This window comes from Pipistrellus hanaki (assembly GCF_964339955.1).
Source record: "Pipistrellus hanaki genome assembly, chromosome: 9".
NCBI lineage: Eukaryota > Metazoa > Chordata > Mammalia > Chiroptera > Vespertilionidae > Pipistrellus > Pipistrellus hanaki.
The window spans coordinates 42,850,226-42,875,756 of NC_140511.1; the positions used below are offsets into that span (position 1 = coordinate 42,850,226).

Consider the following 25,531-nt stretch of genomic DNA (forward strand, 5'->3'; position numbering starts at 1 on the left):
GCCCCCGGGAGTCCCCTCCACACTCCGGGGCCTCTTTCCTGTTTGCTTTTAAGTGTGTCCCCTTCTTCCACCTTAACAACAACAAACACACCGAACACCAACCAGAATTAAACTGGAAACCCTCTCTCCCTGGAGTCTTAGGGTCACACCATCCACGGCCTGGCACAGTCAGGCTTCTGAGGGGGCTCAGCCCACTCAGCCTGGCCCTGCTCTCCCCGCTCCCTGGGGATGATGCCAGCCACATCCTGTTCTAACCCGGACCCTGCGTTCCCTCTGACTCCGCAGCCCTCTCCCTGGGACATGTCTCCCCTTACCACCCCCCTCCCCCGGCCAGTACTGGCAGAAATGCCCACCTGAGTGCTTCCAGATGTTCTCTCCAGATGCCTCAGGACTGCTGCGCCTCTTCACCTCCCAGCTGTCCCCTCACCAAGCCCTGCGCTCCGTCCCAGGAACCTATTGGACCATCTGTTTCTATCCCCCACCCAGCCCCGCCTCCGCCATCTCTTGCCTGGAGGTTGGAACCCGCGTCTTCCAGGCTCCCCTTCCTCCAGAGCTGTGTGTCCACCACAGAGCCACTAGCCCCAGGCGGCTCTCAGCCCTGGACATACACTGGTTCATACCATGTGGTTTAAGCATAAAACACCAGATTTCAAAGCAGAAGCATGAGTGGCTCATTCACAGTTTTTATGACGACTGTATATTGAAGTGAAAATATTTTAGACATATTCTAGGTTAAATAGAATGCATTATTGGTATCATTAAAATTCACTTTTTTTTTTTTTTTTTTACTTTTTAAAATGTTGCTATTAGAAAAATTTTAATTACATGACACACACTTATTCCGCTGGATGGCACTGCCCGAGGGCTTCAGTGAGAACCAGGTGGGGTGAGGGGCCTCCTCTGGCCCCACTGCCCCTGCTGCCGGTGAGAAGGCCCCTCGAGGGGGCATGGCCTGTGCCTCACCCACCGCCTGACAGATGCAGGGAGTGGACTGGCGGCCTGGGAAGAGGCACAGGGAAAGCAGCTCCTCATGACACAACTCTCCCACCTTTTATTCAACAAATGGACGGGGGTGGAGACGCAAGGACAGGACAACAGCAGTTTCAATAAATAAGAACCGGGGACAACAGTGGGGCCGCGCCTGCACAGCCTCCCATAAATAACCAGGATGCTGAGCCAGGGTGGCAAGGGGCTGGGCAGTTACCCGCACTGCCCACACCAGGGGACACACACCAACACCACAGGGACACAGACCTACGCCAGCGGTGCCTCCCCCAAAGCTCCTGAGACCTTGGGGGTGGCTGGGCCCCCCCCAGGCCAAGTCTGTTTTATCGATTTAAATAAACACAAACAGCAGGGTAGGAGGCAGGCACATGCATGAAGCCCCTTCTGAAGGCAGAGCCATGGATGGGCAGCCCCGTGGGGGCCTTGAAGGCAGAGGCCCTGGAAGCAGCAAAAAACGGGGCCAGATAAAGCTACTAGTGGGAGGGGAGGCAAGGAGGTAAGCTCTCACCACGACAGACACAGCCAGAGCCAGAGGGAGCTGGGAGGCCCTGGGCCCCGAGACTTCACAGACAGGGGGGCCCAGGGACGGCCAGGGACTTGCCGGGATTGGAATCCCGGGTTCAGACTCCCTGCCCATGGCGTTTTGTTGCCCCTCCCTTCACAGGGCCTGCCGGAAGGGGAGGGGGAGGCACATCTGCTCCGGGGCCCTGGACAAAGGCGGCAGGATCTGGCCGATTACCAAGGGGTGGGGCCAGGGTGCCAAGCAGGGGCCCCTCCCACCATCAAGGCCTGGCCTCCTGGTGGGACCGAGGACCTATGGATCCTGGGATCTGACCAGGGCCCAGGGTCAGGGCATCCTGCAGGGAAGGAGGAACCGGGTGGCAGGAACGGTGGCTTTCCACGTGCTCCTGTGTGCTGCGCCTGCCGCGGCCTCCTCCCTGAGGCAGGTGCTCCCACCTCCAGCCTTTGCCGTTCGTCTGCGGGGCCATTGCTTCTTGATCCATCGCTGCAGCTCCACCTCCTCCAGGAAGCCTTGGGGGGCCTCCCAGGACAGGGCTGCGGGGTCTTCCGCCAAGACGGCCCTCAGATGACCAGGTTGCTCTCGCTTAGCCGGACCACATAGCGGCTCTCCTGGGGGACGGGAGCGAGCGGTCGGAGCGGAGCCTCCAGGAGAGGGGCCCCCGCCCCTCCACTCCTGCCCGCTCTGCAGGCAGGGCAGACACTCGCCCTCCGCGGCCCTCACCTCGGCCTTCTTCTCTGCTGGGGGCTTTGGCCACTTCGCATGGCTCCCGCTGCTCCCCAGCAGTGCCCGCTGCTCCGTGGGGAGGACAGGCTGTGGGGAGTCGGGGAGGTCACCCACGGCGGGCCCGGCCTCCGTGATGGTCTTCACCTCGGAGGCCCAGGAACTCGTCCGCTGCTCGGGAATTCGGGCCACACGGAACCTGCGGGGAGAGGTGGGGCGATCATCCCCCCGTGAGAGGGAGAACCCCGAAGCAGAGGAGGCAGCTCCTGCTACGGTCTCACAGCAGGCCCACTGGTCAGAGCCGGAGCCCTTCCCACACCGTTTTATCCACAGAGGAGCCCCCAGCCCTACTCTGCAGGTGGACAGGGCCCAGGTGTGACAATATCCAGGATCCCACCCCAGGGACCCAGGGCTCAGGTGAGAGCCCCGCTGCCCAGAGGCTCCCTGGGCCAGGAAGGGAGGTGGTGCCCTCACCAGGCAGGGTACTCGGGACTCAACCTGGGGCCCTGCTTCCCCCACCCCCGCCCCGGCCGTCCTCTCCCCCGGGCCCTGCTGCGCCTGTGCCCACCTCACCTGCCCACAGACAAGATGGTGATCTCGCCCTGGCGTCCGGCCTTGGCCCCGGCCTTGGGAGCCCTGGCCGGGTTGGGCAGGAGCCTGGAGGTGGGAGCGGTGGCAGCCGCAGCCTCGGGGGACAGCAGCACCTCCGGCCACTTCTGGTTACAGCGGGAGCAGCAGAGGCCGGAGAGCGAGGCCAGGCCCTGCACCGTGTGGAGGTGGTGGTGATGGGGGCAGATGTACGGCACGCTGGGGGTCCTGGGCGGCAGCCTGGGGAGGGCACAGGCGGAAGGGTCATGGGGCAGCCCGGGACCAGGAGACCACGGGAGGTGGGGAAGGCAGGTGGGGGGACAGGGGAGGGAGCATCCCCAGGTGGTGAGGCCCAGGAAGTGTGCGGATCCTCTGGGTGTGGGCTCTCCTTCCCGCCCGCCCGCTCACCTGGGCACAGGTTTGTGGCTGGTCTGCACCAGCTGCTTGCTGTGGTACTCCTTCAGCAGCTCCTCCAGGGCTGCTGCGTTCTCTGTGGGCAGGGGGAGTCAGAACCCGGCTCTGGGCCGTGAGGGGCACTCCCCCAGGACCCCCCGTCTCAGTACCAATCCCCCCACCTCCTCCTGGCCTGGGCACGTGCCTTTTCCTCCACCTCTACCCACCTCCCCAACTAGGCAAGAACAGGAGGGGAAGAGGAGCACCATCCAGCACACAGGTCAGAGGGCGGCTGGCCTGGCGGGAGGAGATCTGCCCCCCAAGGCCGCCTCGCGGGCTCTGAGAGGACAGGCGGGCCTCCTCCTCACCTTTCTTCTCCGTGATCAGGCGCACCAGGACTCCGATGGTGTCCTCGTTGGCCTCCTCAGCCCCGTAGGCGGGGTTGTTCCCTGGGTCAGGAGAGGAGGACTGTGATTCCGGGGAAGTGAGGGGAGTGGAACCCCAGAGTCCGGAGCCATACCAACATGTGGCAGCAGAGGGCGCACCACGCCTTCCCAGGCGCAGGGCTTCCAGCCGGGGTGTTTACAAACCCGTTCCAGGCGCAGAAGCTCCGAGCTCAGCATCACTGCCCGCACCCGCCTTCCCCCATACGCCTGCGGCACCCAAAGTCCCGGTGCTTAGCCGTGTCAGGCCATCGGAACCCTACAGTTCCTGCAGAGAGTGTGAGGGCCGGGGCAGCCCTGCTGGGGCCTGTCCTCTCCCCCCTCAGCCAACAACTCCTGCAAGCACTGCCAGTTCCAGGCCTATGGCCTCCCTGCACACCCTCCTGTCTCTGAAGCACACGCAGGGCTCCGGGCCAGCTTAGGGCCCAGGCCTCAAGGCATTGACAATGGGCCACAGGCTCGGTCCTGGGCCAGCAGCAAACAGCTCCTCGCACTGTGCCCGGAAGCAGCCAGCGGTTTAAGTTCGTCCTAGGCTAGGGAACAAGGGAATCCCAGGCGAGGTGGTCTGAGTTCCAGGCCTAAAGCTTCGGTCTCCTCACACACACACACCCCTCTCCCCCTGACATGCCCTCCTGCCTTCGGGCAGGGTGGGTGTGGGGAGGAGGCCAGGGGCCCAGGGCCCTGGGGTGGGGGTGGGAGGAACACACAGCTCCCTTTGGTCCAGGACTCAAAGCTCAAACCACAGCCTGGAAGCCCAGGCCTCGCCTGGCGCCTGCCCAGGACAGCTGCCCTTCTAGCCCTTCAGGCCAGAGGTCAGAGGTCACTTTGAGGATCAAGAAGGCAGTCAGCCGAGACCGGTATGGCCCAGTGGTGGAGCGTCAGTCTGTGGACTGAAAGGTCCCAGGTTCGATTCCGGTCAAGGGCATGTACGTTGGTTGCGGGCACATCCCCAGTGGGTGTGTGTGTGTGTGTGTGTGTGTGCAAGAGGCAGCTGGTCAATGTTTCTCTCTCATCGACGTTTCTAGCTCTCTCTCTCTCTCTCCCTTTCTCTCTGTAAAAAATCAATAAAATATATTAAATTAAAAAAGGACACTTAAAAGAAGAAGGCAGTCAGATCGACCCTCGAACCACACACAAAACCGTGGCCCTGAAGAGTTCAGACCCGTCAGCCAGGCGTGGCCTCCCCCCAAAGGGGGAATCCCAGGAAAGCCTCTTAACCCGCTCTGTCCGGCACCACCCGAGCCACCTCACCCTCCCTTCTCCCGCTCGGTCTGCAGCGTCTCCCGGGCAGCACCTCCGGGAAGCCCTCCCGGTGTGCCCTCCGCAGGCCTCTCCCTGTCAGTCAGACCCTCCCTCCGGGCCCGCCGGGCCGGCCCCCTCCGCCTCCCCACCGGGACCCGGCCAGCCTCACCGCCGCCGCCGCCGCCGCCGGGCCCGACCTCCTTGCTGGCGGTGCAGTGGTAGCCCTTCCGCTTGAGCAGGTTGCACACCAGGATGCCCAGCAGCCCCATGAGGCAGAAGACGGGCACGATGGCGATGACCGCGTACGGGGCCGCCGTCTCCTCGGGGCTGCCCGCCTGCGTGCCGTTCCCGGGCGGCCGCGCCTCCCCGGCGCCTCTGGCCCCCGCGGCTCCCTCCGCGCCACGCCGGGTCCGCCGCCTCCGCCCTGGGCACCGGGAGGACGGGGGCACGGGGGCAAGACAGAGCAGAGAATCACCGTGAGACCGGGGCCGAGCAGGGTGTGCATGTGCGTGTGCGTGTGTGGGTGTGCATGTGTGTGTGCGTGTGCGTGTGTGTGTGCGTGTGCAAGTGCAGATGCTGACGTGTTCAGAGCTGTCCGCTCCTTGCCATGTTGGGGAAACACCTCCAACGGCGCCCCCCCCCCGGCCCCTCCTACTTGGCCATCTGGCCAGTCAGCCTGAGCAAGGCCCCTTCAGGCCGCCCCCCCACTCCCGTCACCCCTCCTGCCGGGGCAGAGGAATGAGCGGACGGCACCTGTGTGCGCGCCTGGGCACAGGGACACTGGTCCTGCCCCCCCGTGACCTGGCCCGCGAGTTAGCTGACCCAGTGGGTCAGAGGAGGTGCGTGCACACTCATCTGTATGAGTTTTACGGGGATGAGGATGGGGACACGGGTCAGGATGTGAGCCCTCCTGCTGGGTGGTCTCTGCCACTCAGAGTGACTGGGGCTAATAGACAGGCCGGGGAACAACTGGCCACGCCCCGCTGGACACCCCCTGGCTGTTCACCTTCGGGTGAGCTGAGGGAGTGAGGACCCTGCTGCCCTCGACGGACACTGCGGGGGTCCCTGGGCTCAAGCTCACCAGACCCCTCCCACACATGCCCTGGGCCCCGTCTGCCACTCACCGTAACACCCGCGAGGACCCAGCGCTGGCCCGGAGCACGGCTGACAGGGGACCCGGGGCACCTCCGAAGGGGCAAACCACCTGCGGGGGGAGACATCACTGAGACCCAGCACCTTCCTCAAGAGAGGCTGGACGCCTTCCTGCCGGACACCCACGCTGGTCCTTACCCATCCCGTTTCCCGGGTGGGAGGGCTGAGGCCGGCTCAGGGGCTGGGGAGGCTGGGGCCAGGCCACCGGCATGAGCTCCCGCCCCGCCCCATGGCTCACCCAGGCCGGCAGTCTCCACATAGCGTGTCTTGAGTCACTGTGCCCGCCCGGGCCTCCAGCCTCCCCCGAAGGCTGCAGCGGGAGTGGGACTGGCATGGGCTAGAGCCCCACGCGGCCGAGAAGGTGCCCGGGGGGCAGGACCTGCACAGTGCGCCCCGGCCCGGGTCCTGCGGGAGGGAGAGGGTGAGAACAAAGCCGGAAGCCGTCCCCGCCTTGGCCCTTGGGGGTCTTCCTAGGACAGGGCGGGGCGGGGCGGGCTCACCAGCTCGGGCTCCTCCCCGGGGGCGCACTGCCACGGGGTCGTTGGCGTTGGCATAGCCAGAGGCCAGGGCAGCAGCTGGAAGATCAATGGGCAGAGCACACTGAGCAGGAAGCCCTGGGCCGCGGCTCCTCTGGGCCGCCTCCCCCCCACCCGCGTCCTGATCCCGGGCCTCAGGGATCCTCTCTGCCCGCACCCTCGTCCCAGGTGGAGCTTCTCGTCCCGGACCTGCTGCCGGCCAGGCCCCGGGAGGGAGTGCCCATCGGTGCTGGAGATGCTGGAAAGCCCCGACAGGCCAGGCCGGCTCAGGATCTCCGGCCCTCGGGCCTCTGAGTCACACCTCTCCCTCCTCCGGGATGAGGGGGGTGCTTCCGAATTCCTCTCCGAGTTCCGCCCGGCTTCCCGCTGCCTTCCCCCGCCCCCCCCCCCCCCCCGCCCTTCCCCTCACACACAGCTGGGCCTGTCATCATCCCGCTCATCCTCCCTGGGCCAGACCTGCAGCTGGCTCTTCCTCCTCTGGGCCCTGGCCCGTCTCCAGCCCCACATCCTCCTCCGTGGCCTCCCCATCACCCCGGCCGCCCGCACACACCGGGCGGGCCGTCCCGGGAAGGGTCTCTGCCTCCTGCCCCAGCCCGTTCGTGGGGAGCTCCCTCTGCCTCCCGTCCAGGTGCGAACTGTCTGCCCCGAACCCGTGCTGTGGGGAGACCCCCTGGCCCCCGACTTTGCTTTGGGGGAGGCAGGGGCAGACAGAGCCACCTCCCTGAGGGGCAGAGGGAATGTTACGTAGGAGGCTCTGGGGACCCGCTCAGGCCCAGGCCCGGCTCCGCAGCAGGTCAGGGTGGGCCCAGGGGCCCGTTCCTCCCGGGAAGAGCCGAGGACCCAGCGTGCCCAGCACGGCCCCTGAGGGCCCTGACGCCCCACCTCCTCGTGTCCCACCACAGCCCCATCCCGGCTCACCACGAGGAAGCAGGACAGGGGCCAGTGTGGCGGAGGGCTCAGCTTCATCCTCAGCTTCATCCTCGGCTTCCTCAGGCCCTGGGGTCCCCGCCTAGGGCAGACGGAGGGGAGGCTCAGGAGCGAGAACAGCCGCTCCCAGGACAGCCCGGTGGGGAGCATGAGGTGCTGCTGGGCCGGCAGAGCTCTGGCGAGGCCGGTCTACCCTCACTGGCACCCCTCCCGCCCTCAGGCCTGAGCAGAGCAGGGGGTGCCGCCCCGGGGCCCGCCTCCCCGGCAGCAGGGGTCCCGGTGCCTATGACTGACGGAAGGAAGCCTGGGACTGCCTGCCTGGAGTGGGGGGAGGAGAGCTTGCACCCGCCAGCCCCCTCCTCTCAGGCTCCTGCTGCCCAGAACTCCATGCAGGCCTCCAGCACGCCCCTCTCCCGCTCGCTGCCTTCACTCCGCTGTTCCTGCTCAGAGAAGGCCCTTCCTTTCACCCTTCACAGCCGAATTCCAGGCAGCTCTCTCCAGAAGCTTCTCTAGACCACCTCTCCCCAAAGCTCCTGCATGCACCCCCAACCCCATCCCAGTCCCGGCCCTCTCCTGTGTCCACTGTCCGCCCCCGCTGACTTCTCCACAGGACCTGGGGGAGGCGCTGGGGGTGGTCCTGGTACCCAGCCCTCAGCCTCCCTCCTCCCCTGGGCACCGACTGTGCGCCAGGCACAGGAAATAACATGAAAATGAGTGAGACGGACCGAGTCCTGCCCTCCGGGAACTCGCACGCAGGGCTGGCCGATGGCTGGCTGGCTAGTGTCCCCGTGCCATGGGCATGGGCCTGAGAGCCGAGTGGCCAGGGGGCAGGGTGGGATCGGCAGAAAGGATGAGCTTAGACAACAAGAGGGAGTTCCCACTGTTCCTCCAGGCTCCGAGGGCGAGGGAATTGTGTGTCTGGCCCACGCCGCCGGCCAGCTGGGGCCTCTGAACCCTGAGGGGCGGCACCGGAGAGCCAGGACTCCCCTGGGGCCCAGCAGGCGGAGGGGCCCTGCCTGGGGCCCACACTGGCTGACGCCATGCTCCGTGGGAGCCCCCCAGCCTGCGGCGGCCGGCGGCCCTCCTGGAGGAGGAACCGAGGAGAGCGACCGGCCTCCCTGAATGGCCTGGCCCGGCACCGACCTGGCAGCGGGGCGGTCACACCACAGGTGGGGGGAGAGGGGCTGCGGCCTCACCACGGGACTCTCCAGGGGCCGGCCCCCGGCCAGCTCCGGGCCCCGGGCCAGCTCCGGGGAGAACCTGGGACAGAGTGTCGGGCCAGAGAGTGAAGGCTGCACCCTGGCCGTCAGCACCCGACAGGTGACATCCCTGACTCTCCCCCCCCCCCGCCCGCCCCTCCCACTCTGTCACAGTCTTCCTTCCCAGCGTCTGCCCCGCCGTCCGCCCCACCGTGAGCCTTCACTCTGCCCGGCAGCTCCCCTTACGCCTCCTCCGCACGGCCCCCCCTGTGCTCACAGGCCCTCACCCACAGGCTGCCCTTCACCCCAAATCCGCAGGCTGGTCCCCAAGCCCTCCCGGCCCCCAGGCCCAGCGCCCCTCCGTGGCCTGGGCTGGGCTCAGAGGCCGGGGCAGGAACGAGACGAAGAGGCGCAGCAGCCACACCCCGGCCCGCCCGGGCCCTGACTGGCACCTGCGGGCGGCCGGAGCCCCGGGAGGGCTGTGCGGCGGCGGCTCCTCTCCAGACGACGGGGAGCTGTGATCTCGAGGCTTCCGGGAGCAAAATGGGGTCCCAGACGTGAAACCAGTGAGGACCCACTCGGGCGCATTCGCAGACACTCGAGCCGCCTTCCAATTACACACCTTCTAATTACCCCAACCCGGCACTTACCCCCGTCTGGCCCGAGCCTCTGCTTACCGTGCCTCCCCGCCCCACACTCAGCCCAGACTGAGCCCCCCGCGGGCCTGCCCGGTCAGGCAGCCGCCAGCCGGCGGCCTCCCGACCAGGACTCCCGCCTCGAAGCCCTGAGCCCCCGGACCTCCATCACAAAGCAAGCTCAGACCACAGCCCCGGCGGGGTGGGGGCGGGTCCTGGAGGCCCGGCTGTCAGTGACTTCCCCAGGCCTGCACCTCGCGGGGCTCCCTGGCCAGGCAGCTCCTGGTAGAGAAGCCCTGGGCCCCAGGGGCAGAGGAGGAAGTGAGCATGGAGGCCCCTCCTCCCAGAGCAGAGCCTCCGAGCCGGGCCCCACCAAGCCCTGCCCTTGGGGATGCAGCCCCTACTTCACACACACACACACACACACACACCCAGGCCTCAGCGCCCTCTCCTCCGCATGGGCCTCGCCTCCGGGCGCGGTGACGTGAGGGTAAACGAGGTAACTGCGAGCCTAAAGTAGGTCGCGGGAGTTCCTCCCCAGAGGCCCTGCTTTCCGGGCACCTCCTGCCCAGGCAGGTAGTTAAGCATTTGTTTGCTGCGTATTTATTGTGTGCCCCCGCCCCACCCCCACCAGACAGCAGCAGGGGCAGGGACGCCGTCTCATTCACCACAAAACCCTCCCCAGCCCCGCCTGGGGCAGGAGGCCTCTGCCCAGCAGGCTCCCAGGAGCAGGGGCTTCCTCACACTCGGCCGGCCCGGCCCCGGCCCGCCCAGCCCCGCCTCCAAAAATACCCCAACTTTCAGAACCAGAAATTCCCTGGAAGAAGGTCAGCTCACAAAGCCATGGGGACCAGGGCCCGAGGCCAGGGAGGTGCAGCCCCGGAGGTCAGAAAGAGGAAGCCAGGCCCCCACCCGGCCTGCAGCTTCCCCTTTCCCAGAACTGCACCCTGGGGTGACGGGGTCACGGGCACCCAGCCCCTTGCCCGCCTCGCCCCCCCCCCCACCTCCTCATCGCCACCAAACCCGGAAGGTCTCCCGGCCTCATGCCCACCCCCAAGACCGCCTACCTCCTGGCCTCCAGCTCTGCCCCCCTGCCGCCTCCGAGGTGTCTAGTCTGAGACGGGCCCAGCCCCACCCACGCCCGCGGCTCCGAGCCCGGCTGTCAGTCCCCACACTCGCCTCTCACCCCAGCGCTGTATCTGCCGTTTCTTCTGCCCAGAAACATCCTCCTGCCACCAGGCCCACACCTACTCTTCCTTCGAGCTCAGCTCACAGGCACTTCCTCCTGGAAGCCCCCGCGCCCCTCCGGAGTAATCATCCTGTGCGACCATCCTGTTTACCAGCCCCGGCCCGGCCCGGCCCGGCCCGGCCGCGGGTTAGAGGCCCTGAACTCTCAGGAGAGGCTCCAGCTCCTGCCGCCATCAGGAGGGCCAGAGAGCGGGCCGAGATCAAGGAGCCCACAGGCTGGGGCGAGGGGGCGGGTGAACCTGGACCTGAACCCCTGGGCTCACTCGGGGAGACCCCGCCTGACCTGCTTGCTCTTCCCTGGACCTGTGGACCGCCCCGCCCCCCCCCCCCCCCACACACACCACACACACACACACCACACAGGGGGCCGAGGAGGGAATTCACACGAACACACGACGCAGCAGAGGCCCGGGACGAAGCAGGCTCTCGGTTTCCCACATGCACGCACGGAGGGGCAGGTGTGAGGTGCAGACGAGATCCCCTCACTGGTGGGTGATGCCTGGCACAGACCCTGGCCCAGGAGGTGCGGGCGGGCCCTGGGGGGAGACTGGGAGGTGGGCCGGTGTGGGAAGGGGGAGGGGTCTGGAAGGCAGCGCCCAGGCCGCACCGAGCCCAGCAGGGGTGCAAGCTGGGCAGCTTGTGCTTCCCCACGGGGCCTCCGGGAGCCCAGGGGCGGCTGGGCGGAGCGGGAATGGGTGCGGCAGAGGCCCCTGCCAAGAGAAGCCGGCCTGGGAGCCGGAGGGGAGGGGGTGCCCACCTGGGCAGGCAGGGGAGGCGGGTGGCTGTTTCCCAGCCGCCGGGCCAGGCCCCCTGCGGCCTCCGGAGGCTGGGGTTGCCTGGAAACACAGCTGGGTACGGCCCCCTCGCCCCTCAGCGGAGCGGCACTAGCGGCGGGAAGACAAAGGCCGCCGCCAACAGCGAATCCAGGTTAGCCAGGAGCCGGCGTTCCCTGGCAACTGGGGCTGAAGTAGGGCAGTGCCCGCAGTGGGCGGCGGGGACGGAGGCGACTCCGCCTCCCCTCCTCCATCCTCCGAGGGGGTAAGCGGCCCTCAGGAGGGAGGCGCCCCCTTTCACACCCCCCGGGGAACGGCGGCCACGGGGCTGCCTGTGCGATCACACGGGCGTCGGGTGCTGGAGCGGGTGGGGCAGGTCTGCCTCACTCTGCTTCCCACCTCACGTCTGGCCCCACCCCAGAGCCCCGCGCAGGGCCTGGCACACTCACTGCACGTGTCCTCAGGGCGCCCACCAGCCTGGGGGCCGAGGCCAGGCGGGAGGGCCACACGCACCCAGGCGGGCTCAGGGCAAAGGGACCGCCCCTCCCCGGAGTCTCTGGGCCCCTGAGGTTCCTCTGCTCCTGTGCTCAGCTGCACTGCTGTCTGCCCCAGCTCCAGGGAACGGTGCTGTGAGGAGGGGGAAGCTCAGGGAAGCTGGGAGTCCTGGGAGGGGAGGGGGAGCAGAGGTGCCGGGCTGAGGCTCCCAGGGCTGCTGGCAGGCCACTCAGCGAGAAGGGCACCCGATTCCCACCCCTTCCCGCCTTGGGCAGCCACGAAGTCCCAACTCACAACCCTGGGTGAGGCCTCCATGCAATGCTGGCTGGCCTCTAACATTGCTCCCTGGCCCACCTGGGGGCCGGCCTGCTTCTCCCCCAAGAACTGCCAGCAGGCCTGGGAGGCTGAGGGGGGGGGGTGCCATAGCGGGGAGAGGGGCCTGAGGGGCTAAGGACAGGGCTGAGGCGGCCAGCCAGGCCCTCGGCTGCTCCGGTCTGGGTGGGTCTGGGCCGGTGCAGATGCTGTGCCTGCCCCTCGCCGGGGCGGAGTCGGCGGGTGGGGCGGTTCACAGCCAGACGGTTGTCTCCGGGGCAGAGGGGGACTCCCCAACAGCATTTCCTGCTCACCGCGTTCCCTGTCCAGCCGATTTCACGGCACCCCTCCAAGGCAGGGCTCAGGCTTCCCCACGGAGGGAACGGAGGCCCTCCAACCACTTGCTGCCTTGGAGACCAGGCTCCGGGGTGGGAGCGGGCAGCGGCCACACCACCCGGGCCTGGCATTCCCGCGGCTCCTGGTGTCCTGCTCGGCCACCCGCCATCACGCCGGGCTTCCTGCTCGGGCCAGGCAGGGCGGCTGGGCCACCCCAGGCGTCTGGCTTGGCCCTCCAGACAGGATGGCAGGGGCCTGGGAGGGCTGGAGGGCGCCTCACTGCACTCCCATCTGCTCCTGCTACCTCCCCCTCCTCTGAAAAGCCACCTTTGCCTCCTGCCCTGGCCACACAGCTGGCACCGCACCACTCATGTGCCAGGGCAGCCCCCCCCCCCTCCCCCCGTCTGCTCAGCACAGGCCTGTCCCCTCACCCTGACCTGGCCGAGGGCGAGTGAGACAGAGGGGAGACCACAGCCTCCACCCCTTCTCCGTCTCCGCCCGACCTGGGCTGCTGGGGACAGAGACCTCCCACGATCACCCAGTGGCTCGGGAGTGGGCAAGGGCGCTTTAGGGACCTCACATGGAGCCCAGGTGCATGGGCGGAGACCCTGGGTGCCATTTCCCACCCCTATGCAGTCCCCGGCCCACCTGCTCCGTGCTAGCTGCGCCAGGCAGGAGGTGAAGGTGCTGGGCGTTCAGGCCCCTGTCTCCGAGCCTCAGTTTCCTCCTCTGTAATTCTGGGCAGCTGTGCCTGCTCAGCTGACCTCTGGGTGTGGCTGGAGGACCCAGAGTTCACGGGGGACAGTGGTTCTTGTTACAATCAGACCTCAGCACAGGAACCACCTCCTGCAGGAAGCCTTTCCTGTCAGGGGGGCCTCCTCTCTCCCCTCTCTTTTCTCTCCTCTCCCCTCTCCCCTCTCCCCTCTCCCCTCTCCCCTCTCCCCTCTCCCCTCCCCTCTCCCCTCTCCCCTCTCCCCTCCCTTCTCCCTTCTCCCTTCTCTCCTCTCTCCCCTCTCCTCTCCCCTCTCCCCTCTCCCCTCTCCCCTCCCCTCCCCCCTCCCCCCTCTCCCCTCTCCCCTCTCCCCTCTCCCCTCTCCCCTCCCCTCCCCTCTCCCCTCTCTTCTCCCCTCTCCCCTCTCCCCTCCCCTCTCCCCTCTCCCCTCTCTCCTCTCCCGGCCTCTTCAGCCATCCTTGTTTGTGGTCCCCCCGAGGGAGGGAGGCAGACGAGTCCATGCAGGCGGCTGGACCCACCGGAGGGCCAGGTCCCTCCCCGAGCTCGCTGCTCCCGCCCACAGTGAGGCTGTGCAGCTCCCACATCCCTCCTCCTGGGCCCTCCTCTCTCCTCTCTCCTCCCCCTCCCCGCACACACACTCAGACCCTGCCCCCCGTTGGCTGCGAGGCCCCTCCATCCCTTCCCGTCTGTGCCAAGTGGCCAGGGCACACTCAGGGCACATGGCGGTTATTTATAGAGCTCTCTCTCATCTTTCCCATGGCGGCCCGGGAAGGAGTGCCGGCCTTCCCGCAGACAGGCCGGGTTAGGGTCCCAGTGTCCCTTCCCCTCTGGGCCTTCCTTCCCCTGCCTGTCCCTGGAGGGGATCACAGGCTGACCCTCTGGGCATAAGCTCAGGATGTGAGACCCACGGGGTCCTCATCCCAGGGCTGGGCACACAGCCGGGACACGGCGTCACTTCCCTCCTGTCTCCCCTGCTACCCTAGTCCCAACTGGTGGCCGTAAGTCGCGGCCTAGGCACCCAAGGGCTCCGCACAGAGTGGGTGCTGACCTCTGCCAGAGTCCACATCCTGGTTCCCAAATCCCGAATGGGGGTGGGGCTAGATGGGTCCCGCTGGCTGATCTCAGGAAAAACTGGAAGAAGGGCTGGCCCCAGGGCCCAGGGAGCCTGGCCTCACCCAGCCAGGCCAAGTGCTGAGCAGCCAGCCCCACCAGCACTTCCTCCCCCTGACACCCCCCTCCCTCCTGGGAGCCACCAGCTCCTTCTTGGAAGCGGATGACTGAATGGTCAGACCACCCGAGGTCTGAGCGAGAGCTTGAGTGCCCGACTCCAGCACCAGTGGCTGTGCCTCAAACTAGAACTGGTCCCCAGTGCTGAGTCTCAGCTCCCACCGAGGAGCTTGGGAAGGAGGGGGGGGGGGGCCCTGTCAGTGCCGCTTTGGGGACACCTGACCCAGGCCTGGCCCACAGCGGCCTCAGCAGGAGCTTCCTCTGCTCCTGCCCTCAGGGGGCCCTGAGTCCTCATCCCCACCCCCAGCGCCGCTGGGAGCCTCAGAGGCCGGCTGCAAACCTCCGTGCATCCCGCACAGCACACCGAGGCCTGGCCGGCAGACAGCGCAGCAGGAGAGGGTGGCTGTTAGACATGCAGTTCCCGTTGAGAGCCCCACACCTGGCCCCAGCCGGTTTGGCGAAGAGGATAGAGCGTGGGCCTGCAGACTGAAGGGTCCCAGGTTCGATTCCAGTGTAAAGCACATGTCCAGGTTGGGGCTCAATCCCTGGGGGGAGGGAGGGACGTGCAGGAGGCAGCTGATGGATGATTCTCTCTCATCATTGATGCTTTTTTCTCTCTCTGTTCCTCTCTGAGATCAATAAACAACTTTTTAAAAAGTGCCCACACCTGCGCCTGTTCCCAGAGGTGATGGGGGACACCTGGCAAGCGGGCCGCACCAGTAAAGAGGCGCACGTGGGGCTGGGGCTGCACCTGAACGGCCAGGAGGGTTCTAGAAAGAGGAGACAAAGGCAAAGGCAGAGTAGAACCAGGGTCTGGAAGGTAGAGATGAGGGGGAAGATGTGAAATTCAAAAGGGTCTTGGAGCCGAAACCGGTTTGGCTCAGTGGATAGAGTGTCAGCCTGAGGACTAAAAGGTCCCGGGTTTGATTCCGGTCAAGGGCATGGACCTTGGTTGCAGGCACATCCCTAGTGGGGGGTGTGCAAGAGGCAGCTGATCGATGTTTCTCTCTCATTGATGTTTCTAACTCTCTATCCCTCTCTCTTCCTCTCTGTAAAAAATCAATAAAATATATATATATATATATATAAAAAAAAAAGGGTTTCGAAGGATGAGACTCGGTGGTAGGACGTGGCTGTATGTTATGGGCAAAAGGTACGAGCTGCCGAGGGAGGCCTCGGTGGGTGTGAGGACCTGGAAGTGGAGCTGGAGAGGCAGGGGCAGGAGTCTAAGCGAGGACAGCAGCCAGGACCGGACTAGTGAGGAGCCTGGTTCTGTGCCGGTGTCCCGGCCTGCCTCCCGTCCCGGCCCCTCCAGGGAGGGGCCCTGCTGGAGGGCGAGAGCCAGAATGTCAGGTTCTAGGGTTCTTGGTTCCGTCTCTGCGCTCCTCTGAACCCCCGTCTGTGAGACGGGGCTGGCCTGTGAGCATGGCAGGGTGCTGCCTGCCCCTCTGAGCCTCCCCTCCTTGGCCAGACACAGGCCATCACAGCAGCCCCAGCGGGGGCCACGTGTGGAAACCTAGCCCGGCCTCCCTGTCATTCCTCTCATCCCCGGAGGCCCGAGTTCCCAGAAAGGTCTGGCTTGGGCAGGACACATGTGGGGTGGGACGGGGCCTCCATCAGGGCTGAGACCAGAAAAGGAGTTAACCCTTGGTTAACCCTTCCCGTCTCCCCGCTCTGAGCCCGGAGCTATTTCCACCTCATGGCTGGGGATGGAAATAACTCAGGCTCGGCCCCAGGAGACGAAGATAGCTGGCTATTCTGATCAGCCCCTAGAAGCACAGCCCAGCCATGCCAGCCAGGACAGAGGGACACGCTGACCCCAGCTCCAGCCCTCCGCCGGGCAGCAGCCATGTCAGAGCTGGCAGGAGCCTCTGGGAAAAACAACGAGGAGGCTGAGGCCTGGGAGGGTGGGGCACCCCCAGCCTGCCCCCCACCACGGAGGCGTGAGAATGGATTTGGGAAAGTGACCCCAGAGCAACTCTGAAGAAGGGGACAGGGCCTCTGAAGCGTGGGAGGGTCAGGGGGACTCTCGGTCGCCTTTGCCACCTGCAGCCTGACGCTTCAGAGCTAGGTGGGTTGGTCCCCACACCAGTTGCAGGCTGAGGAAGGTAGCAGACAGGCCTTTCTGGTGAATGGGTGTTGGGAGGAGGAGGAGGAGGAGGAGGAGGAGGAGGAGGAGGAGGAGGGGGAGGGGGGAGAGCAGGGAGACCACATAACCCCCACCCCCGAAGTTTCAGCCAAGTGTAAACACACACCACACTCAGAACATACAGGGGCACACCCTAGAGAGGAAAACCCAGCTAAGCCGTGAGTAGATACAGGCACACCTCATGTTACTGAGCTTCCCTGGAGGTGTGTGTGTGTGTGTTTTGTTTTGTTTTTGTTTTACAAATTAAAGGCAAGAGTCTCCGCCGGTAAAGCATTAGGGCCGGTTTAACGGAGACGCTGGCTCTATCTCGGTGGCCGGAAGGAGCCCCATCTCGGAGGTGTGCCTGCACCAGGGAGGGGTGGCCTCCCCGGCACCGCACAGGCTTCCGGGGCAGAAGACCTGAGTTCCAGGCCTGGCTCTGTGTGTGCGGTCTCGGGCAAGCCGCTCCTCTGAGCCCGTTTCCTTCTCTGAAAAGCAGTCACTGCAGCTCAGAACCGCCGCGGGGATGCAACAAGGGCGCTCCACGAAGTGCGATGCACACGCCCTGGCCCCCGCCCCCGCCCCGCCCCGGCCTGCGTGCAGCCAACACTTCCACCGGCCACCGGCCCAGGACAGAGCTTCCAGACCCTCCGGCAGGCGCCCCCGCACCCGCCCGGGCTGGGGGGCCGGATCCCCACTGCACCCCGCACGGCCCTGGGGACCCTCCGTGGGGTGGGGGCCGCAGGGGATGGAGCCCGGACAGCGCCGGGCCGGCTCCTGGGCACCAAGCCCCCGCCCCTCCTCCGGGCAGGCGGAGGGAGAGGGAGGCCGGGGCCGGGGAAGGCAGGGTCTGCGGGTCAGGATTTCGGGCTGCGCTCCCTCCTCTGTCCCAGCATCTACCGGGGACAGCCCCGGGCCACCGCGTCCCGGCAGACAGCCTCCCCGCCGCCACTGCGGTCTTTCCCCAGAGGGAGGGCAGGGAGAGCCGGGGCGGGGGACCCCAAACCAACAGAGGATCCCAAAGTGATGATTCACAGCCCAACACCTGAGTGCGCAACCGGGGAGACTGGGGCCCAGGGGGAGCGGGGCCCGGGCCGGGGGAGAATCCGGGGACCAGGCGAACAGCGCTGTGGCAGGCCTTCGGGGCGCGCAGGGCCCCTCAACTGCTGTCAGAGGGGCCCCCCACTAGGCGCGGCGCAGCCTGGGCCCCTCTCCGCGCCAGGGCGCATCACCCACTCCCCGAACCGCGCTCCCCAGGGCGCCCCCTGGAGGACAGTCCAGGGGAGACCCCTGTGGCCTGGGCACCCCTCTTGCTTCCCCCCACGGCCGGAGGTTTTGAGGTCCCGCCTCTCCGCGCCCCGAGGTGGAGACCCGCACGGACCCTATTGACCCACCAGCACGTTGGCTCCAGTGACCCCGGCGCTGCGTCTCTCGGGCCCTCGGGGCTCCTCTCCCCCTGCTCCCCACTCTGCTTAGCGAGCGGCTTTGCCCTGCCCCCCCACCCCCCGCCAGTGCCCCCCGTGCCCCCCTGTAACCCCCGTGACCCGCCAGTGCCCCCCGTGCCCGCCGTGCCCGGTCCCGGCGGCGGGCCCCCGCGCTCCGCCCGGCCCCGGCGCACAGAGCGCCTGTGTCCGCCAGGCCCGCTGGGCCGCCTCCGCGCCGGTCCCCCCGCCACGGGCTGGCACCGTCCGGACCCCGCCCGGCCGCCCAGGGGCGCCGCCGCCGCCCGCACCTGGTCCTGGGCTCCGTCCGAGTCCGCCGGCCGGTGGCGTCTGCGGTCCGCCGGCTCCCGGGTCAGCGAGGCGCCCGCCGCTCCCGCGCCGGCCGAGCCTCAGTCCCGCGGGGTCCGGGCGCGGAGGCTCCGGGACGGGGTGCGGGGCGGGGGCCAGGGGCGCAGACCGGGCTGCGGGGGCCGCCAACTTCCTCAGGGGCCCGGGGAGGCGGCGGGCGCCGCTCGGGTCCGCATCTCTGGCCGCCCGGGGCCGCGGGCCCGGGAGCTGCGCGCAGCCTCTGACCTGGCCGCCCCGCCGCAGCCCGAAGCCGGCCCGCGAGCCCACGGCGGCCGCGCAGCTGCGCCTTTTGAATGAATCGCCGGCCCGGCCGGCCCGGCACAGCCCACCCGCCGCGTCAGGCGCCGCCCCCGCGTCAGCCGGGCTCACGCGCCCGCCCCCGGGGCGCCGGGAACTCCTGGTCCCCGCTCCGCTCTGCTCTGTGTCGCCCTCTCTCGCATCCCCCCGGAACTGCAGGGCACGGCCGGGGAGAGGCCTCTGGGCCGGCTCCTGCTGGGCGCCAACCGAAAGCGGGCTTGCGCGATGCAGACACAGACTGTACCCAAGGGGGCACCGCCAACCCTCCTGGAACCGGCAGCTAGGAAGGTCGACCTGACTTGTTCCTGCCCCTAGGAACCCCACTCTGTCCAGGCCTGCCCCTAGGAACCCCCACTCTGTGCAGGCCTGCCCCTAGGAACCCCACTCTGTGCAGGCCTGGTGAAAGTGAATCTATAGTGGAGGCCCACCTGGTGGGCTCCTGCACATTCCTCAGGGCCCAGCCCCAATCTCCTTCCTCCAGGAGACCTTTCCCGTCTCCACGCTCCACCCCTCCCCTCTCTGCCTGGATAGTTAGTCCTTCCTCCCTTCCAGCAGAACAGGTGACACTGCTCTCCCTTCCTTACCCAAGTCCCCCCCCCCCCCCCCCCATGACATTGCCCAGGCACTGTTCCCGCGTATCCCCGCCCTCTGTGAATCCGGCCCGATTGTGTGACATGGTGGACCAGGACCACAGGCAGCGGCTCAGCACTCAGATTCCCCCCCACTCCCCACGTGGTGCCATTCAGAAGATGGGGGGGGGGGGGGCTTTCCAAGGGCAGCAGGGCTGGGAGGGGGTGCAGACAGCAGGGAGGGCCTCCTGCTGCCGACAGAGGCCTGGCTGGAACCAGGATAATCACAGCCCAGACGGAGAAGGAGGAGCATGTGTGTTGGGGATAGGCTGTTGGGGAGGTAAAGAATTCAGAACAAACTGAGTCATAGAACCTGAGCCGGTGAGGTGAGGAGGCAGGGAAGTTCAAGTTCCCCGAGCCCAGGCGAGTCCAGGAGGAGAACTGGACACCTGCAGAGGGAGGAGGGGGTGGCGATGAGCTTCCGTTTCGCGGGGCCATGCCCAGGCTGTGGGGGAGGGGCAGAGGGAGCTCCAGGTCACTGGCAGGGCCAGAGCCCCAGCCCCCTCCTGTGTCCGTGGAGACTCCCAGGGTGGGGTTGATCCCAGGTCACACATCCCACACTGAAGCCCACAGAGGAACCAGAAAGGATTCGTGCTGGGACCTGAGGAGGGGGCCAGAGCACCCCATTCCTGCAAATGTTTTCTTTGTCAGAGGAACTCCTGTACCCCGGTTCCAAGTTCTGGAGTTCATGTGTTACTCAACAGACCGAATGGGATATGCCTTTTGGTCAAGCAGCGCTGGCTATTAATCCGACACCCTACAGAGGTGCCAGGCCTGCCCACACCACCAGTCCTCTGGGAGGCTTTAGTCAAATCCCTCCCCTGTTTCCCCACCTGAAAATTAGGATGGCAAATGGTGACCCCTGACCTGGCGGAGCAGTACTAAGCCAGGAGCAAAGATGAGGATGAAGATGAGATAGTCCCTCCTGTAGTGCTGAGGACGCGGGTCGGCAACTCTGGGCTCTCAGGCTGCAGCAGCATAGGGCCAGGTCTCTGGAGCCACAGCCTACACACACCTCACCCCACACACTGAGGTTAGGAGGGAGCCTGATCATTAGTCCCCGCCGGCCCTGACTCCCGGACCACAGCAGGCTGCCGATGGGACCCTGCCCGAGATCCCGGGAGCGTTAGCCACTCCAGGGAGGAGACACGGAAGGAGCTGCGGAGGCCACAAGACGTTTAGATCAGCTTTTTACCGAGAACCACAGACTGGAGAACATCGCATTCTCAGAATCTCGGGCTTTTAAAACGCTTGGCACCTCAGACGGACCCACAGAACCATCTCCGAGCGCTGGGACCTCAGGAGCCCTCTCCTTGACCCTGTCACAGCACAGTGAGCCTGGAGAAAGCCTGCCCTTCATCCTAGGGGCTCAGCACAAGGTCCCAGGAAGCTGGGGTGAGCTCTGCCAGGCTGGGTCACAGGATCACAGGATCACAGGGATGAGTGTTGTCTGCCTGGGAGTATGTGTCAGCTTCTGGGGTGGTGGAACAGGAACAGTGGCACCCTCTGCTGGCTGCACTGGAATTCCAAGGTGGGAATCGAAAGAGGGGGGTATGGGAGGGGGAGTTCATACTCAAATTTCTTCCTTTTTTTTTTTTTTTTTTTTAAATATATTTTATTGATTTTTTACAGAGAGGAAGAGAGAGGGATAGAGAGTTAGAAACATCGATGAGAGTCATCAATCAGCTGCCTCTTGCACACCCCTTACCGGGGATGTACTTGCAACCAAGGTACATGCCCTTGACTGGAATCGAACCCGGGACCTTTCAGTCCGCAGGCCGACACTCTATCCATTGAGCCAAACCGGTTTCGGCCATACTCAAATTTCAGTCCTCTGTTTGGCTAACCCCCAGCCGGCCAAGTCCTAGCCCTTGGACGGTGGGCTGCCCTCCTGTCTGTGCCTTAGCCCTTGGGGGAGAGTGGATTTGGTTTTAGCAGGAACGGGGCCTAGGGGGCCCGGGTGGGCCTCAGCCTGGGGCAGGCAGAAACGGAGCTGAGATGGCCGGCCCTGAGGGTTAGGTTCAGTGCACATTTAGGTCCAGATTCTGGCCTGGGTCTGGAATCCCACTGGGGTTGGGCGTTGGTGTGACACAGACAGGGACCAAGTCCCACTGCCAGGCTGCGTGGCCTTCAGCAAGTGGCTTCACCTGAGGGCCAGCTCCCCACCCAGGATGTTGTGGGGATCTACTGAGACCCTATGTGGGGCACCTGCTTCTTTCAGGCCTCTGGGCTCCAACAAATCAGCTCTGTGCCCTCTCCTCCCCACACTCGGTGTTCGCCCGTGTCCTCCCCACAATCCGGCACCCGGGCTGTCCCGTTTATCCCAGCTTGCCGTCTCCCTCCTCAGTTCAGCCCTGCCATCTACCTCTGACCCAGCTTGCCTCTGCCAGCCGGGCTCCTCATTGGTCATAATGGACCCAAAATAGCTCTTCCTCTCACGCTCCCTGCAACAACCTGGCCTGTGGCTTAAGATCCACGAGGACAAAATTAAGACTCGGTGTTTGGCAGGAATGCAAAAGATGTGAAGGGCTCTCAGAGGTCACCTGTGTCCAGAGAAGAAGGCAGACACCTGTTTAGGGTCACACTGTGATGAAGCCAGAGGCTGAGGCTTCAGTGAAGATCCCTTGGTCTCCATCCCCCCACCCCCTGCCCCAGAGTCCACCCAGGTCTAAGCCAGGGCCTTAGCCATATCTGCTGTTCCCTTCGCAGACTCTCCTCTCTACCCACCCCCAGCCTCAATGCGGTCTTGCTGTGTGACTCAGGTAAATCCCTAGATGTCTCTGTGCACCATCTTCTCCATGAGGCAAATGTCTATCTAAGCTGTGCCCTCTGTCCCCAGCTCAAGGGACACCCGAGAACCCCTTGGAGAAGAGATGGCTTTTGTCCCTGCTCCTGCCCTCTGAGGCAGGAGCACCCTGCCCACGGCTTGTCTGAGGAACACGAGCCAGATATCCGAGTGACTGATGTGTACACTAATATGCAAAGCATGAGCCCACTCCCCTCCACCGGGAATGTTTGTAAAGCCTTCATCAAGCAGAGCAGAGGCACGGCCTGTTTTTTTCTAGTTGTTTCCATCTTGGGTCCAACAGGTAGACCCTGGAGGTCATGGCTGACCCGGCACGACTGACCCTGTGCTGTCAGCCTTCATATTCTTTTTATTTTTTTTAATTGATTTCAGAGAGGAAGGGAGAGGGCGAGGAGAAACATCAATGATCAGCTGCCTCTTGCACGCCCCACACTGGGGATGGAGCCCACAATCCAGGGCATGCGCCCTTGACCAGAATTGAACCAGGGATCCTTCAGTCCACAGGCTAACGCTCTATCCACTGAGCCAAACCAGTGAGGGCGGCCTTTGCATTCTTGTGTCTGATTTAATGACACACTTTTTTTTTTTTTAATGATACACTTCTTTGGACCAGAAATCAGACAAACTTGGATTCCACCCAGCTCCAAAGCCTGACCTCTCCTTGGCCTGTGAGGTTCCCTGGCCTCACGCGAGGCTGCTGGGAGTGGCTCCCGGCGCGGTGGACAGGCTCAGCAGTTACCTCTTTTACTTCCAGCCTGAGGCAGCTTAGGCTCCCCAGCCCCATCTCAACCCACTGGCGCAGGAGGCAAGGGGAGCCGGGAGCCCTGTCCACATGGATATGTAACCTCTGTCATGCTCTATATTTACATAGGAATCTGTACAGGAGTCTAACATGTAGCTCTGGTTACCAGGCACTGGACTAGCACACCCTTGTGTTCCTGAGGAGGAACCTGCAGCCCCCAAAGGGGGTGCCCTGCTCGGGAGGCCACCCCCCTCTTCCGGGCCTCCCTTCTGCACTTGAGAGGGGGTGTCGGGAAACCCATGCAGCTGCGAAGCTCTGAGGCTGCTGGCAGGCCACCTGATGGGGAGCATCAACTGGTGTTTCTATTTATTGGCTTTAAAACTCATCATCCAAAGACAGTTAATACATGACTGTTTGGTACGTAGCAAGAGAAACATAATTAAGACCGCAATGACCCACCCACCCCACACAAAAACAACCAAACAAACCCCATTTGAAACCAGACCTTTGGAGGGCAGCTGAAGCAGCGAGGGGGCTGGGGCTCAGAGGGCGCCTGTGGCCCAGGGGCAGGGGCCAGGCTGCCCCCGGGTGACCCCCAGGGGGAGAGGCCCGTCCAGCCCCTCGGCTTTGGGCATCTTTCCCGGAGGGGCTGCCCCTGGCAGGAGGGGTGTGAAGAGAGGGGTTTGTGGTCAGAGTGAGGGGGCTCCTAGGTCCACCCTTCTAAGGTGACCGCGTGTGCCAGTGCATGAGACACAGGGGCTGGGGGCGACGGTGAGGAGAGCGAGAGCCTGTGCTCTTCCCGGTCAGGCCAGCGGAGCCCTGTCCACGGCCCCATAGTGCTCCCGAGCTCAGAGACACTGCAGGCACTGCCAGCAACGAGGACCTGCCAGCGCCAAGCTGCTGTCCCGTCATCCTGCTCTGGGTGCTGAGGGGACTCGGTCCTTGGTCCTTGGCTCTGGATGCTGGAGGGCGGCCCGAGCAGGATGAGGCTTGGAGAGTGTGTGGAGGCAGTGTTTTAGTGCCCTGAACGTGCAGTGTGTGTGTGCGCGTGTGTGTGCGCACGTGCGCATGCACGCACATGTATGTGTGCACGTGTGTGTGTGTGTGTGTGTTGTATTGAATGAGGGGGTTGGTCCCTCCAGGAGGGCTTGGTGAGGGTCCTGGGTGGCCCCCCAGGGCAGGAATGGGTTTCTTTTCCTTCTGTCGTTTCCTCCAATCACTCCCTGCGCTAGGTTATTGCATAAATAAGTGCTTGGGAAGGTACACATCTAAAAAGAAACATAAATACTGTACACGGGAAAGGATTCCACCCCCAGCCCTCCCACTGCCCCAGAAAACCCTCCGAATATTGCACATGGCCCTCCCCAGCCCCCTGGGGTCCGGGCCTCGCCGTGTCTTTGGTACAAGCTCCAGGGACAGAGGTCTGGGCAGCCCTCGTGCCCCCCACCCGGCCCCCATCACGACCAGGAGCACGGAGCAGCCAGAGGGTCAGGAAAGGCCGCGGCGCTGGCCGGCGGGTGTTCCGTCGGAGCTTCCGCGGGACGGCAGGAGCCCATGCGGCACGCTGTGCCCGCCGGACGCTCTGGGCGGTCTGCGTGCGGGTTGGGAAGAGGCAAGCAGGCTGAGGCAGGGGGGCGGCCACGTCCTGGGCCATCGGACAGGGTCACACCCTCCACAGGAGGAGGTGGTTGGTGCTGTCGTCGCGGCCCACGGTCTCGCTGCTGCCGCCGCCCCCGCTGCTGAGCCGGAAGTCCTCGTAGCCGTCGCCGCCGCTGATGACCAGCATTTTGGGCCTGCCCGCGGGGGGGCCGCGCTGCCGAGGGGAGTCCCGCTGCTCCAGCGACCGCAGCTTCTCGGGGCCTGGGGGCGGAGGAAGGGTCCCTTAGGGCCGAAGCTCCCGCACCCCGGAGGATAGGAAGAAAGACGTGCACGCTTCCTGTGGGAGATCCTAGTGCCTGTGAGCCAAGAACTTCCTGTTTGGAAAGAAGTGTCCACTTCCTGGCCGATAGACAGCTTCCTGCCTCCGGGCTGTGCTTTTCAGGCAGAAGGGACTTACCGCCCAGGGCCCCGGCCCTGTCTGTGTCACTGCAGAGACCGTCTCCCTCCGACGGCTTCCGGCTTCCAACGCCCTTCCCCAGGCGGGCGCTCAGGGTGCACGCCGACGCCCCCCGCCCGGGCTGCCCTGCTCCCGACCCCGTCACTTCCGCGGGACCACGCTCCCTGCCCCGCCAAAGCAAGGCTGGGCTGGTGGCTGCTTCCCTGTGCACAGCATTTCCTAATAGGCTTCACTTTCTAATGCTCATTGTTCGTTTCCTGTCCTATCTGCCACTCTATGTTCCGCTCTCTGATGTCATTTCTATTTCCTGCTCTGCACATCACTTCCTGCCCTAAACGGACACTATTTCTAATCCTGTGTTACTTCCTGTTGTGTATGTCCCTGCCTGTGCCATGTCCTAATGCTCAGCTTATAGTCACTCGTGTGCATGACACCTGTCTGGACAGAATTTTACACAGATACAGATACATACACACACACTCACTCACACACTCACACACTCTCACACACACACACACACTCACACACACACACACACACACTCTCACACACACACACACTCACACTCTCACACACTCACACACACACACTCACAC

General features: G+C 65.0%; 2 protein-coding genes across 3 annotated transcripts in view; both read right to left on the bottom strand.

Moving 5' to 3' along the window:
* Positions 1–1,031: 1,031 nt before the first annotated feature.
* RELT (RELT TNF receptor) lies at positions 1,032–18,756 on the bottom strand. Of its 2 annotated transcripts, none has more exons than XM_084893409.1 (11): positions 18,348–18,756; positions 7,521–7,611; positions 6,567–6,641; positions 6,305–6,471; positions 6,039–6,118; positions 5,084–5,338; positions 3,598–3,678; positions 3,245–3,326; positions 2,822–3,076; positions 2,249–2,447; positions 1,032–2,136 (listed from the first exon to the last, which is right to left on the bottom strand). In XM_084893409.1, the coding sequence occupies exons 2-11, from the start codon at positions 7,578–7,580 to the stop codon at positions 2,089–2,091; spliced, it is 1,302 nt and encodes a 433-aa protein (XP_084749535.1). In that variant the 5' UTR covers positions 7,581–7,611; positions 18,348–18,756; the 3' UTR covers positions 1,032–2,088. The 2 variants fall into 2 exon arrangements, with proteins under 2 accessions (XP_084749535.1, XP_084749534.1); XM_084893408.1 differs by lacking the exon at positions 18,348–18,756 and adding an exon at positions 10,201–10,229.
* Positions 18,757–23,228: 4,472 nt separating this feature from the next.
* Positions 23,229–25,531, bottom strand: part of ARHGEF17 (Rho guanine nucleotide exchange factor 17) — a 57,451-nt gene continuing 55,148 nt past the window's right edge. Inside the window, exon 21 of the mRNA XM_084893364.1 lies at positions 23,229–24,739. Within this exon, the coding sequence (XP_084749490.1) occupies positions 24,543–24,739 (197 nt within the window). The 3' untranslated portion in view covers positions 23,229–24,542. The remainder of the gene's footprint in view (positions 24,740–25,531) is intronic.

Excerpts from the sequence above, each read along its gene's own strand:
- RELT (XM_084893408.1), bottom strand. Across the intron at positions 6,472-6,566 it reads CCGGGGAGGAGCCCGAGCTG|GACCCGGGCCGGGGCGCACT; the intron begins GTGAGCCCGCCC and ends TCCCTCCCGCAG. Across the intron at positions 6,119-6,304 it reads TGTGGAGACTGCCGGCCTGG|GTGGTTTGCCCCTTCGGAGG; the intron begins GTGAGCCATGGG and ends CTCCCCCCGCAG.